Source organism: Pan paniscus, chromosome 1 (assembly GCF_029289425.2).
Source record: "Pan paniscus chromosome 1, NHGRI_mPanPan1-v2.0_pri, whole genome shotgun sequence".
Classification (NCBI taxonomy): domain Eukaryota; kingdom Metazoa; phylum Chordata; class Mammalia; order Primates; family Hominidae; genus Pan; species Pan paniscus.
In genome coordinates this window covers 21824684-21839343 of record NC_073249.2, presented here as the reverse complement: position 1 = coordinate 21839343, position 14660 = coordinate 21824684, and the positions used below count along the sequence as shown (strand labels likewise).

General features: G+C 53.6%; 1 protein-coding gene and 1 pseudogene across 13 annotated transcripts in view; both read left to right on the top strand.

Annotated features, from left to right (window-relative positions):
• The window catches only part of SNAP47 (synaptosome associated protein 47), a 52646-nt gene extending 38245 nt beyond the window's left edge, over nucleotides 1–14401 (top strand). For 8 of the 13 annotated variants that reach the window (XM_063596862.1, XM_063596857.1, XM_063596809.1 and 5 more), the window contains one exon: nucleotides 143–2706. In XM_063596862.1, the coding sequence (XP_063452932.1) occupies nucleotides 143–1068 (926 nt within the window). In that variant the 3' untranslated portion in view covers nucleotides 1069–2706. Of the gene's footprint in view, nucleotides 1–142; nucleotides 2707–3749; nucleotides 3925–8967; nucleotides 9061–13701 lie in introns of those variants that run through there. The other 5 variants (XM_034948187.3, XM_063596840.1, XM_003814938.5 and 2 more) reach the window with 5 other exon arrangements.
• Nucleotides 10789–13695, top strand: LOC103785463 (uncharacterized; annotated as a pseudogene).
• Nucleotides 14402–14660: the final 259 nt, after the last annotated feature.

Below are 14660 nucleotides of genomic sequence, written 5' to 3'. Positions count from 1 at the left end.
CACAGAGGTCGAGAGAGGAAGCAGTCCTGCGTGTGGTGGCGGGAGGAACACCGCCTCAAAGACCACGCTCTGCCATCCAGAGCACACGAGGGTTGTTGCACCTCTGAGAGATGTCACTGCTGACCATCTGCTCTCCTTGCAGCATCTGGGCTGATGGGCCGTACCCTGCACCGTGAGCCACCCGCAGGAGACCAGGAGGGCACAGCACTGCACCTGCAGACAAGCCTGCCAGCCCTTTCTGAGGCGGATACCCAGGAACTAACCCAGGTAAAATGTCCCCAGTGCCATGCCAGCCAGCGCTGTGTCCCAGTCTTCCCGCAGGCTGCTCCTCTTGCCTTTCTGACCACAAACAAGCTCTGGGTCATCCATCTGTATTGGCCTCGCACCAAGGAGGAGCTGCTGGCCTCCACTCGGCAGCTGCAGGGAGGGAGGAAGGGCAGTGTCCGTCCCAGGTCCACATACTTCCTGGAACACAACATGCACCACATTCAGACACATTCCTATGCACACACAGCTGCCCTGGCTACCACCTGCACCCATTGTACATGTCCGTGTGTGTGTGTGCACAGATGTGTATGTTTACCGTGCATGTACGTGTGCATGCTGTGTGTAGTGTGCATGTACTGTACACATTGTGCATTTGTGTGTACTATGTGTGCTATGTGTACATATGTTATGCATGTACTTGTACTGTGTATGTGCATGTGCATGTGTGTGTACTTGTGCGTACGTGTGTGTTATGTGTGTTTGTGTGCGCACATGTGTGTGCTGTGCATGTGGTGTATGTGTTGCATGTACTATGCATGTATATGTGCTGTATGTGTACCTTGTGTGTACTGTGCATGGGCATGTGTATATGTGCATGTCTTGTGTGTGGAGCGTGCATGTACTGTACATGTATGTGTACTCTGTGTGTGGTGTGCATGTGCGTGCATGTGTGCTCTGTATACTGTGCATGCATGCAGGTACATGCCTGCTGTGTGTTGCGTGTTCTGTGTGTGCACTGTATGCATGCACAGTCGGGTGCATGGCTCACTCAGCCCTCATGTGCTGAGCACTGGTTCTTAGGGAGGCTCAGCACTTTGTGCCTGGGAGGCTAGAATTTTAATGTTCAGTGTAAATACTCCTGTCTTGTCCAGAGGTTGCTGCCTAACATGCTGGCTTTCCAAGTAATTTTTGAAGCTGTACTCAGTCATCATATCACTTCATTTGTAAATATCTCCATATGTATCATTAAAGGATAAGAGCCATTCAGAAAGAACCGTACTGCCACTGTTGCCTTAGGAAACAGGAAGTCGTTCCTCAGCACCATCCAGTATCCAGGCAGTGCTCCAACCTTCTGAGCCCTTGCTGAAGGGCGTGTCCCACAGGGTATGTGGTGCACATGCAGTCTCCAGGTGCAGCTTCCGTCTCGTCTTCCCCTACAGTTGATTCCTGGAAAAAGCAAAGCTGTCTGTTGGGCTGAGACTGTGCACTTTGGATCTTGCAGTTCTGTGTCCACGCAGGGCGTGGGCTCCCCGTCCCTGAGCCTCTGAGTCGGCAGGTGGGTCTGGGGCTCTGTCAGGCCCGGCCCTGTTTTTGTAGGGAGTGTTTTGTGGATGGCTCTGCCCATGTCCACCAGGAGGTGGATAAAGACACTCTGTCTCTTATGCCTGTTTTTAAAAACCAATTCTTACTTTACGTGTCTGTGTAGGCATAAACTCCTTTGAGGCCAGCTTGTTTGGGGAAAAAGGTGTTCATATTTGCTCTGGGGTAATTCAAGTGGACACGGCCTGTCACTTTTTCCTCCCGGCCTCACTTAGTCATGTCTGGTAATGGCACACACAGCACTGCCTGGTAGGTGTAGCCAGCTCACTCTGCAGGTTCCTAGTCACCTTCAGATACACTCACTGCCTCCAGAACATTCTTGGCCTGGGTCTCGTTTGCTCGGGGTTTTTGAGAAATCCCAATACTGTAAAGATAGACTTACCTGATTCTTTCCCAGCCATCCTCCTAAGAGTGCCTCGGCACGTGGCTGAGACTGGCAGGATCTGAGCACACCCCACTCCCACACCCCACAAAGGTGTCCACGGCCGAGATGCTCACTGTATCCCACGGTTGTGTTTAGACTGAAGTAGGAGCAAAGCTTTAAGATGAAAAAATAGGAATTTTACCTGTTAATTGCAATGGTGGCCATGTAGTTGGAGAGGCCCTCAAGTGTCCACACATCAGACTCTCCTGTCACGTGTGGCGTGTTCTTCACCTCAAAGCCCGGGAGCGTTGGGGAGGTGGTCAGGTGACTGCACGGAGCTGAGGGTGAGTGGGGCTCCCCACCAGCCATCCAGGCTGTGTCTCCCCTGGGGCTGCATGGGCACTGCCATCATTAAAGATCCAGCAAGCCCAGTGGCTCAACACCGGGAGGAACAGGCTTCACATTCAGGACTGTGGCATCAAGGCCAGTGGCAGAGCGGGAGGAAGCAGTCACCCAAGGTATGGGGTTGGGAGGGCCCAGGAAGGCCTGGTGTGCCTTGGGGACAAGGGCAGCACGTTGGTCAGATGCGGGCCCCCTTCCTTGCAGGAGGAGCCTAGTTTCACAGGAGACTGTCTTTTTGAGGCAATACATGTGTTTCCTATTTAGAGAATTCCTAGTGCACAGTTGAAGCTCAAGCAGAAGCCAGAGTGAGTTACATTTCTGGGGAAAATAAAAATGCACGAAACCCCCCTTCATCCAGCTGTGGTTTTTGTTGCAGATGCTATTAAAGCCATCATGCTGAAACGTGTCCCAGTGGTGTGGGTTGCAACTGGGGGTGCTCAGGAGAGGGTGGCTGTGATCACACAGGACAGGCAGGGGTGACACGGCGAGCCCTTCTGTCTCTGGGGCCCTGGCCACTGTGTCACTGTGGTTGTGGAGGGTGGAGGGCCGGGGGCTGTAGGAGGTGGATTTGACAGAGCCCCTGACTTGCTTCTGTTGTCCGCTCCTCTTTGCGGCTGTGGAATCCACTGGGGCCCACGCCATGGACGCGGTGCCTGGACACAGTAGAACTGGAGGTGGTCTAGGGCAGTTCCCTGGGACACTCCAGCTCATGCAGCCTCATCTGTCTTGTCCTGCTTTGGGGTTGCTGTGTCCACGTCCCTCTGTCTCCAGGGAGGAAGCAGGTGGACACTCAGTGTCGACAGACACTGAGTCTGGCGGGAGAGTGGGTGGGAGCCTCGCTGGTGCCTGATGGTGGGAAAGAAGCCTGCTGCACTCCTGCCGTGGTTCCTGATAGGAACGGATGTGCCATGGCCGGTCCCTGTGGGCGCAGGTCCCAGGGGTTGCTTGGGTGACGCCTCAGCCTCCTGCCTTATGGCATGGGGCGACCAGCATACCACTGCCTGTGACGTCTCCATAAACAACAAATGCAAACACACATGGTAACAGGAAAGCCATGCAACTCATTCCATTCAAAGTCAAAGGGTTCCCAGGGAGCCGAGCCTGGTGCTGGGACGGGGGTGAGACTGAGGGTGCGGTCAGGCTCACTTGGGGCTCAGGTAGGGCTCACGTGGAGGTGTGGGACGGCAGCTTCTGGGCATGTGGGGAGCCAGGTGTTTCTGTCCTCACGTCTTTGTTTGGCAGAAACCCTCTGCCCACTCCACAGCGTCATGTCCCATGTGGACCAGTTCTGGTGATTTGCTGGAACATTCTGAAGTCATTCTGGGGCTCCCTGCCTTCTATGAAACTATCTTCAGAAGGTAACATCCCTTTCTTTCCTTTTGTTTCTCTTTTTTAGGAACTGGAGAATGCATTGCATCTTCCTCAGGGACCCCCGTTCCTGGTCTGGCTTCCCTCACTTCCCTGTCCCTGATGTCTCTAATCTAAACTTTCCTCAATTAATCTGTGTCCTCTCCTAGTCAGGGGAAAAAACATGTATGTGTACCTAATGAATGTAAGATAATCATATTCACAGAGTGTCTCCCTAGTACTTGAAATAAGGGTCTTAATCAGTGTATGACCGCCCTGGCTTCTTTGAGCTCACCGACCATGTCGGGGGCCAACAGCCCCATGTGACTTTGGGCGCCTGCAGTCCCCGGGGGCAGGAGAAGCTGCATGGACACCATGCTCTGTCCTGAGCGCACCTGACACAAGTGTCGCTCTCCTGCCTGGGCCCACTGGGAGTGTGTGGAGCAGGCAAGTTGGAGAACAGGTTATGGCCAGAGGGGATGGTGGGACTGGCCACCCCCAAGGTGACTGGGCTCTGCGGGGGCACTGAACGCAGCACCCACCCTCCGAGGCTAGCCAGGCAGGAGTGGGCCTTGCTTGTGAGTGAGGAGGGGCGGGGAGGCCAGGCTCCTCCTCCACTCAGGCTCTCAGCGTCCCGTACCTTCCTGCTTTTCCAGGCTGTTCATGTCAAGTGTTCATCACGACGCAGGCAGGAGGTCAATATTTTGGGGGGCTGTGAGGTTTTGTGATGCTGTTTTTATTTATGGCCTTGACAGCAGTCAGATAGAATCGCTGAGCTAAGCCACCATGTTTGGGGATCTGTGCCTTTACTATGAGTTCCTATTACTCATGCCCCTGACACCACATTGCATGCACTTTCTAAATGCTGATCCATAAGAAGAGGCTGGGAATGGGGACAGGGTGCCCTGCAGCCCGACATGCACACGGCAGGAGGCCATGTCCCAGGGGCGCCCTGGACCAGGTGTGGGGGCCCTGCATGCACGTGGCTTGAGGGCGCCCTGTAACTCAGACTTACGGCAGCTGGGTGGAGGCGGCATCACAGGGAAACACCACGCCTTCCCTTTTAACCTGTATGCTCTTTGGCTAATGGGTTTGTGACGGTGAACGCCTGCTCGCCCGCCTCTGTGCACCCCGCCCACCCCCACCCCCACCCTCTGCTTTTGCGGGTGAGCCACTCCTGTGCCCATGCCCCCCAAACTCCCATTGTGCTGGGCATGACTGCAGAGGACCCAGGACCCTGGGCTGAGCAGGGCCCATGGCTTCAGAGTGATGGGGACAGGAGGCCATGCCAGGCACAGCCCTTGGGGTCCCAGATGCTCACACCAACCGGTACCCAGAAACCACCTGGGAAACTACCGGTGCAAAGGGCCTGGCAGGAGAGAGTGTGGGACCCGTGCTGAGGGCCGGAGGCCAGCACCTGACAAGCCCTCCCAAGGCCACTACCAGGCTGCACCAGCTGAACAGGTCGAGCAGAGACCGAGTGCTTGACCGAGTGCTGAGTGGGACTTCAGGCTTGGAGGACTCGCCCCACCCCAAGCCTTTCCTGTCCTCCCAGTTGTCGCTTTAATGAAGGCCAAGTGTGCGGGGCAAGTGCTGGGTGTCATGGAGGCCCTGGCTGTGAAAGGTAATACGTGTTATAGCAGTGGGGTGTTTCTCATTATTCACTTTTTAAAAATTGTGGTGAAATATATAAAACACAAATTTTGCCATTTTAACCATTTTTAAGTGTACAATTCAGTGGAGTTAATGAAATTCACCACCATCGTCCTGCACAGAAACAGTTTCTGTGAGACACGAACCCACGTTTCTGCCCCAGCCCCCCGCCCACCACTCTGCCTTCCCTCTCTGCCAGCCTGCCACTCTGGGTTCCTTACAGCAGGGGAGTCACGCAGCCCTTGTCCTTTTGTGCCTGGCTTATTTCACTTGGCATACGGTTTTCAGGGCCCATGCACTGAAAACCCCTCTGTTGGTGGATGTACAAGCTGTTTCCTCCTTTGGGCTGCTATGGAGAATGCCGCTGTAAGCGTTCACGTGAGCATCTGTTTGAGGCCCTGCTCTCAAGTCTTTGGGGTACACAGTGGTCCTCTTATTATCAAGGGAAATGCTCTAAGACCCCCAGATCATAAAGCTTTACCCCCATGTTTTCTTAGGAGTTCTGTGGTTTTGGTTTCCTCTTTAGGTTGTGAGCCCATTCTGAGTTAATGTTTGTGTGCGGAGTGAGGTGAGGACCCAGATTTATTCTTCTGTGTGTCCAGATCGAGTTTTCCCAACACCATCTGGTAAACCAGCTGTTCTTTCCCCATTGAATGGTCTTGACACCCTTGTTGAAAATCCGTTAGCCATAGATAATATGAGTTTATCTCTGGTTTCTCACTTAATTCCATTTTGTGGTCTAATGTCACTGTTTTGATTACTGTAGCTTTGTCGTAAGGTTTTTTGTATTTTTTATTTTGAGACAGGGTCTCACTCTGTCTCCCAGGCTGGAGTGCAGTGGCATGATCTCGGTTCACTGCAACCTCCACCTCCCAGGCTCAGGTGATTCCCCCACCTCAGCCTCCCAAGTAGTTGGGACTATAGGTGTGCACCACCACGTCCAGCTAATTTTTTTTTTTTTTTTTTTTTTTTGTAGACATGGAGTCTCCCTATGTTGCCCAGGCTGGTCTTGAACTCCTGGGCTCAAGCAGTCTTCCCTTCTCAGCCTCCCAAAGTGCTGAGATTATGGGCATGAGCCACTGTGCCTGGCCAAAAAAAAGTTTCAAAAGTAAAAAATAAAATAAGTTAAAAAGCGAAAACAGCATATAGGATAAGAATATAAAGAAAAATTGTTCTGGCACGGCTATATAGTGTTTGTGTTTGAAATTTTATTACAGAAGAGTCAGAGTTAAAGAAAATCGTAGTTTGTAATATACAAAAGTTACAGGAAGCTAAGGCTCACCTGTTACTGAAGAAAGACTTTTTAAAATAAATTTAGTGGAGCCTTAGTGTGCAGTGTTGATAAAGTCCACAGTAGTGTTCAGTCATGCCTAAGCCTTCACGCTCACTCACCACACACCCAGGGCCGCGTCCAGTCCTGCCAGCCCTGCTCACAGGAAGCGCTCTATACTGCATGCCATTTCGTATCTTTATGCTGCACATTTACGGCACCTTCTCCACGTTTAGATGTGCAGGTAGTTAGCGTGGTGCTCCAGCTACTTGTGCTGCTTGGTGCTGTGGTGTGCCGTGCAGGCCTGCAGCTTGGGGGCGTGTGCCCCGCTACACAGCCGGGCACCGCAGGCCCTGCCCCCTCAGTGTGTGTATGTGTACTCTAGTGTTGTCCCACGATGAGACCCCGAGCCATGGTTCCTCGGGATGCATCCACATCATTAGGCAGCACATGACTATTTTAGTATATCATGCTTTTGTTTTCATTCATCTCAAATAATTTACTAATTTCCCTTCCATCACCTGTTGGTTGTTTAATTTGTAAACACTTCAGTTTGCCGTGTTGCTAGCTTCCCTCTGCTGTGGTTGGAGGAGATACCTGCTGTGGATCCATCTCTCTAGGCTTGTTGAGGGCTGCCTCCCAGTCCGTGGCCCATCTCCCAGCCTGTGGCCCATGGAGGCATCTGGTGCAGAGGAGAATGGGCTCCTGCGGTTGTAGGTGGAGCGCTCTGCACTGGTCTCCTGGGCCATGGGTTTATAGTGCTGTGCAGGCTGCCTGTTCCTGTTTCTGTATGGATCCTCTGCTTAGCTGTTCTGTTCATTTTGACACGTTTGCTAGCCTTTAAATGTGGTCAGCAGGTATTACGCAGTCTTGGTTCAGGCTGGGAAGTGGGTTTGTGCAGCTGTTGACATCATGTGTTGAAGGATGAAAGAGCAATGCCGGAGGTAGGTTCACTGGGCCAGGTGTCACCCACCGGGAGAGTGAGGCTGCAGAGTGGCCCTCAATGGCAGGGGTCAGCACTGTGGCTGCTGCTGAGCTGTGTGTCACAGCCCTGAGTGTTGGGCCCTGTTCCTGTCCCCTCCATGCACAGCAGCGTCCCGCCTCAAGGTGTAGGTGAGAGGCAAGGGGGACCGGGCCGCAGCGCGCAGGGCAGAGCATGAGGTGCCTGGCAAGTTGGGAGCAGACTCATTGGCCACAGCTCTGGCCGTGTTGGTTCAGGCTGGGAAGTGGGTTTTGTGGGGCTGTGGCCAACCTCTTGGAAGAGCCACATTTTAGTGCATTTTCAGTTTGTTTCCTATTTTGAGGGTACCACTGAGGTTCTTCCACGTGTGCGATGCACCTTCAGTGGCACTCAGTTCACATTCACTGAACACTTTAGTGAGGGTTCATTGTCCCTCAAGCACTCGGCTCTCTTAATGGGAATCTCCATCCCTGGTCTAGGAGCAGGGAGCGCTCTTGGGCAGGACAATCCAGTCCAGGCCCAGCTCCTTGCTCTGCATGGCATTTCCTGTGCACGCCTGGAGTGAGCTCAGCTGGCCCGGCTGAATCAAAGTCCCCTCTGAGCAGCGAGGCCGCCGTGCTCATTGCCTCGACCCACCGCCGCGGGGGCGTCCTGAGGAGGGGGGCCCTGCATCTGCCCCCCCCGCTAGTGCACAGACCACCTTGGCCTCCAGGAATGCAGCGGAGGGGACTTGGGCGGGCCGCAGGGTGGTCTGCGAGTGCCGAGTGTGACAGATCGCAGCAGAGAGTGTTCTTTACGGCCTCCAGAGCTTGGCTGCGGTGAGAGCCAATTTTCCCCCTTTACATTCTCTGCAGCATATTAATGGCCCCAACTGGTAGAACTATTTTGAGTTGTAGACAGCTTGATTTATCCCAGCTCTGTTCTTAAATGGTTGCTAATTTCTCACTGCAAGAAAATTCACAGTTCCTCAGTGAGTCAGCTTAATGACACGGCCAGGGCAGCCCAGCTAACAGCAGACTGCTCTCGGTGCTTGGCTTGGTACGGTGATGTGCCGCACTCCGGCGTGGCGTGGCGAGGCGAGCCAGAGCAGACATGTCCCATGGGACACAAGAGCCGATGTCCTGCAGAGTTTGGAGGCCAAGGCCCTGCGTGCCTCTGGAGCACTGTCTTCCCGGGCTGCTGGTGGCAGCGAACGCACAAGCCCGGGACGTCTTCAGGCCCCCAGCACTCAGCCTTGCCCTAATGGTGCGCGCATGGACACACAGCTGCTTTGTAGGTGGGCCCACCCTACTTCATTAGGCTATTTTTCTATATTTATTTTTTGCCTTTATAAACAAAATGGAAATGGTGAGAATGCTAAATTCTCTTGTCTTTGCTCTGCAGGGCTTCCGGCCTATGTCGCTGTCAACCCAGACAATGTTGGTGATGCTTTCCTCCGAGTCTGCAGGAGCTTTGTGGAGACAGAGACTTTCCTAGCAGGGCAGCAAGCAGAAGCTTTTCTTCCAGAACAGCCTTTGCTCAGGGCATGAGGGAGCCGGCCAGGCCCACAGCGCCCAGGGCATCCTCCTCACGGATGTGTTGGAGGAAAGTGGCTTTGGTGCTATCCTGGGGGACCATGGCCATAAGCTGGCAGTGTCAGCCACGCTCAGTTGCGTTTCTTTGTTCAGGTTGTGCCTCTTGCTGCCTGCCTGAGTCACCTAGGGCTGCTCCCCTTCCTGGCTCTGACGCCCTCAGCGGGTCCCACAAGCCGCTCAGGACCGCAGAGTCTGGCCATGGGTCTGGCCAGGCATCCACTGATGCTCTAAGCTGCAGCTTCTCTTAGGAACACTTCTATCAGGTCTGGCTCGCAGGCATGCCCCAGGGCCAGCCTGGATTGTACTGTCCTTTAAGCACTCCTTGCTCTATTTCTTTGAAGTTTATAAAAGTTTGTTTCCCCCAAAACCCAAAGCACTTTTAATCAGGTAGTTTCTGTGGAGGTCGAACTGGCTGGAAGGAAGGCTGGTTCCTGGATTTCTTTACTCACGTAGCAGGGACTCAAGGAAGTCTGATTTGTGCCTCGCCTCTGACTCAGAGCCCATGAAGGTTCCTGTGTGAGGCCACTGGCTGCCTCGGAGCTGACAGCATCCTGCACAATGGCTAGATGGCTTGTCACCCCAGGCCGCAGAGGAACAACTGTTTCTAGGGTTTGGCCAGACTTCACATTCTCCATTCTTTCCATCCCTGTTATGTGGAATGCACACGATGCCATGTAATTACTTCAGTCCCTTCTCAAAGGAAAAAGAATCTGGATCCGCACTCCAGGACACTAGCAGTTTGAAGGTTCGCTCAGGAATGTTCTTTGTCTGCAGACCTAGCAGCTGTATAGATCGCTCTTGTGTTTTTGCGCTATTAATTAACTTCAAGTGCAATTTTGGCAGGCAGGCCAAGGGTCTCAACAGGCTATTTGGAATGAGTTCTCTTTTAAGGCCTTCAACGTGGTGAGACATTTTCAAATCAAAAAGTACAGCAGGAGCCAGCCTTTATTTTGTCTGTGTACACAATAAAATATTCCGCTTCTATAGGCAGATCAGCTGGTCTTAGTCACAAATAAATTGTGCATATTATTACTGTGCTTAATAGGCAAAACCCTAAACTATAGACATTTTTGCTATTCCCACTGCTTTCTTATGCACTAGAAAAAGGCATGAATTCGATGTCTTTTTTTTAAAAAAAAAAGTTATTTTATTTTCTTCTTTATATTCTGGGGAGATGTCATAGACAATATTTTTAGGTTGAGAATAATTGTACATACTCATGGGTTACGTAGTGAAGTTTTCCATACATGAAACATAAAGTGATCACATCACAGCAGGGTCACTAGCACGGCCAGCATCTTGGGCACGCGCCACTCAGCCTTGCAGGGAAGGTGGCGCACAGGAGTGCCGGGCTGCCTGGGTCTGTTGGAGATGATCCTGGGGGACAGGCGTCATGTGGGGAAGATAGTGAACGGGAGTGTGGGGCTGTTGGGGTCTGTGTGGAGGTGGCCCCAGGTGGACGGGCTTCATGCCTCCCTGTGGTCCTGATCTCCATGTGGCTCCTGATCCCTGAGTTGTTGCGGGTCTCTGCTGGGCCTTGCCGTAGGTAGTGTAACCTTCATGGTGGCTTGCTAGGACTGTATATAAAAGAAGAATATGATGTATGTTTAATAATTATTGGCATTGATGTATGTCAAATGGTACTCTATGTCTATTGGGTTCAGTACAGTATTTTGTTTGTTTTCCCTATCATTTTTACCTTTGAACATCTGGGTCAGGGTTAGACAGATTTAATACAGCTTATTCAGCTACTCTTAGTGTCATCCTGCCAAAGACACTCCAGTCAGAGAGCCAGAGCAGGTCCTGGCCCAGCCTCCCTTGGATGTCCCAGGGCCCTGCCACCATCTGTAAGGGATATAGGACTTCTGGCGGTGACCCGGGATGTGGTCTGGGTCATGCCTCACAGCATCTCTATGTGCAATGAGTGTATCCTCAGGACCGGGGGCAGGTCACCCTCTCTGTGAAACAGATAAAATGTGCCACGTTCTTAGAACAATGTCAGCTTACATTGCATATCCAATAACTCAGCTTTCATTCAGGATAGCTATAGGATGGTAAAAACAGAAGACAAAGTTGTGTATGTACTTTAATCCCAAATTTGAGTTATTCGCAAGAGTGTATGGACATAGCGACAGGGGAAAAAGCCAGATAGGAGTGTGCTTGTGTCACTGATGGTGCCAGCCTAACAGTGGTCTGTATAATGGGCAGATTTTGTTTTATTCCTTAACTTCTCTCATGTTTCCTGGTTTTCTACATGCAGTTATTAACAGAAAAGACAAATAGTGGTGTCTCCTGATAGCACTGCACGCCATGGTCATGGAGAGGGCAGAGCTGATGCAGGGGCTAGTGGGAGGCATTGGAGCTGTGGGTCCTGGCAGGGGCTTGGGCCATCTCCCCAGCCGTCAGCTCATGGGAGCCCTGTGGCCCTGAAGGACATTTAAATTCTAAATACACTTAAATCACATTTTAGTATGGTTGACGAGGGACATAGGGACTGAGACCAGATCCCGAGCGGATCCATGTCCCTGGCTTCCAGGAGGCCTCCTCACAGGATGTGGGCACAGGGACAGTGTGAGTGTGCAGCCCAGCCATCCCTTCCAAGGGCTGTGCCTGCTGGTTCCAGCAATGCCCTCAGGATCACACTGACAGCAGGGGCAGGTGAGAAGGGAGCAGGTTAGCAGAGCCAGCAAGGGGTGGGCTGAGGCTTTCTTCCCTGTCACGGCACAATTTGGGTGTGGGCCACGTGAGATCATGGGCCAGGCGGTGGAAAAGACCTCCTGTGTGAGGTCATCTGCCCGTCCTCCTGGAGCCACTGACCCCACCATATACTTTCCAGAGCCCCATCCAGCGATCTAAGTCATGACTCAACAGATGGAGTTTCTGCCAGCTCCCAAGGGTGCAGAAGCCCTGCTGTCTGGGACTGGGGCTCTAGTCAAGCATTTATTCATCTGTCTTATGACAAATATCTCAGCTGGAAGGCCGGGTTTGGAAAGGGACATGTGGCTCATTTCACCTCTGCCGTGTGCCTGTGAGTGACCTCAGCCCCCAACTCCCTGTGCCATCTGCAGAGGGGCTGGGCAGCTGGCCGGGGAAGGGCTCCTTCTGCAGCATGGCAGCCACCCTGGCTGGGCCCTTTCCGGTTTTCACAGCTTGTTCGCATTTGTGATCTCATGTGAGCCACACCGTTCAGTGGAGGGAGCTGGATCTGACCGGCTGGCCCTCTGTCCTGGCCGCCTTCATACTGTTTCTCATGGGTCAGATGAACGCCGGACCATAGGCGGGGGCATTGCTTGTGACCCTGAATCCCAAGCTGCATGTGTCCCACTGCTGGCCACCCTGCTGGGGAGCACTGAATCACCTGCCCTGGCTGCCCAACCCCACAGGATGCTGAGCCTCCCGCCATGTCACTGGGCGGAGCGTGGGGAGGCTGCTCCCCCAGGGCTCAGGTGTGCTGTTCCTAGAGGCAACCAGAGGAGCTGTAGGGGCCCCCCTCAAGATCACCACCCCCTAGACCCTGGATGGTCACTGCTGTCCAACTGGTGGGTACACAGCACTGAGGGTTCCTTCTCCTGACCTAAGCAGTGATCCAGAACTTTCCCTGAAAGAGGACATGGACATTTATTGCAAGTGGTGGGTCACTCAAGTTTCCTTTCCAGTGTATTCTTCTCCATTGTCAGGTGGGCGTATGAGGCTTCTAGACCTAGGCTGAGTGTGTAAAGCAGCGCTTCACAGTGTGGTTCACCTTCCTAGATTCCTCATAGAACACAGCTCATTAAGCCACAGACACAGCACCAGCTCAGCCCTTAGCTCATCGCCCCTGCTGCAACCAGGGGACACATCTCTGTGCTAGCATTCCTGGGGCGGCCCACCCCATCCAGCCTTCCCTATCCACACCTGCCTAGCCCTGCGTGCCTCCACCTTCTGCATCTGCTGGGCCGGGGACCATCTCCCACACCCCCACGGTGCTGGCTGCCCTCCACCGTATGGAGAGTTTCATTCTGTCATTTGCATTGTGCATGAAACATCTCACACTTAGAGACAAGAGAAGGGGGTTGTGTTTCTTTTTAATCCTGCTTTCCCACTCCAGTCTGCAGTTAGGGACCCACATGCAGACAGGTCATGAGCATAGTCGCTGGGTGAGAGCTGGGACTCAAATCCGAGCTGCCTGCCCAGGTCCCCAGCTGCCCCACTGTGGGCAGGAATTCCACACCCACATGCAACGCTCCCACAAGGTCAGCCAAACAGAGCACTCCGCAGCCTGGAGATGGCAGGCCAGGGTGTGGCCACTGCACCAGGCAGGAGGTGGGGGCAGGCAGCTGGCAGGAGGTGGGGCAGGCACCTCATCTCACCAGGCCTGTACTGGCAGAGGCAGAGCCATGACCTGACCCTGGTGCTGGGCTGCCGGCTCCCTCCCGCTGGCTCGCAGATGGCATCGCCCAGGTGGTCACGCAAAGGCTCTTGGGTGTGTGAGAGGGGGAGATGTTGTCTGTGCTAGAGTTTGCAGAGATGGCAGCCTCTGCTGTGATCTTGTGCTTCTCCCCAGATCCTGAGGAGGATGAAGGGGCTGGCCCTGGAGGCCGAGAGTGAGCTGGAGAGACAAGACGAAGCCCTGGATGGCGTTGCAGCAGCTGTGGACAGGGCAACCTTGACCATCGACAAGCACAACAGGCGGATGAAGAGGCTGACCTAGGGGCAGAGCGTCCCTGCATTCCTGTCTCGCCCTGCACATCCCGCTGAGATGGAGGGCTGGGCGGCAGTGCCAGGGCTGCAGAGGCCTGTGGCCCTCCGGAGTGGTCTTCCTCTGGATGGGGCTGCTACTGTGGGGCTGCTTCTGCACCAGGGGCCTCCCCAGGTGTGCACCATGCCTGCCCCCCACTTGGCTGTCCCTGCTGCTGGGCAGGACCCAGCCACATGTTCTGCAGATGCTGCAGAAGTGTGGACCATGGCGGGACCCCAAGGACACTTGGCACAGGCCTGGAAGAGGCCGCCCTCGTCTTGTCTCGGCTCCCTTTCATGGACAGACTGGCCTTCTTAGCTGTACTATAAATTTGTGAGTGAAGTTAGAGCCCAGCTCACTTAGCCAGCTCACTTTGAGGGCATCCTATAAACACCCAACTGTTCTTTTATCGTCTCGGTTTTAGCCAAAAGTGAAATTAGCATGACTGCATCTTTCAAACAAAAATATTGATTTCTGCTTTTATGGCCCCGTTTCCATCCAGAAATAAAGGGAAATGCTGGCTTCAGAGTGGTTTTTGAAGATGGGTGCCAGTGTTTCCACCTGGTGCCTTGTGTCTGGGTCAGTGGCCACTCCCTCAGAGGCCCTGGGGTAGGTGAGCATGGCCTCTGGCGGGACTGCGCGTCACATTGCGGGTGGTGCCCCTTTGCCATGCTGCTTCCAGATGCCCCGTGCAGGGCTGCAAGGAAGGGTGCGAGCACATGGGAGGCGAGTCCCAGGATGGTGCCACGGCCCAGCCTGTGGGGCCTCCACGCTGGTGCACCCAA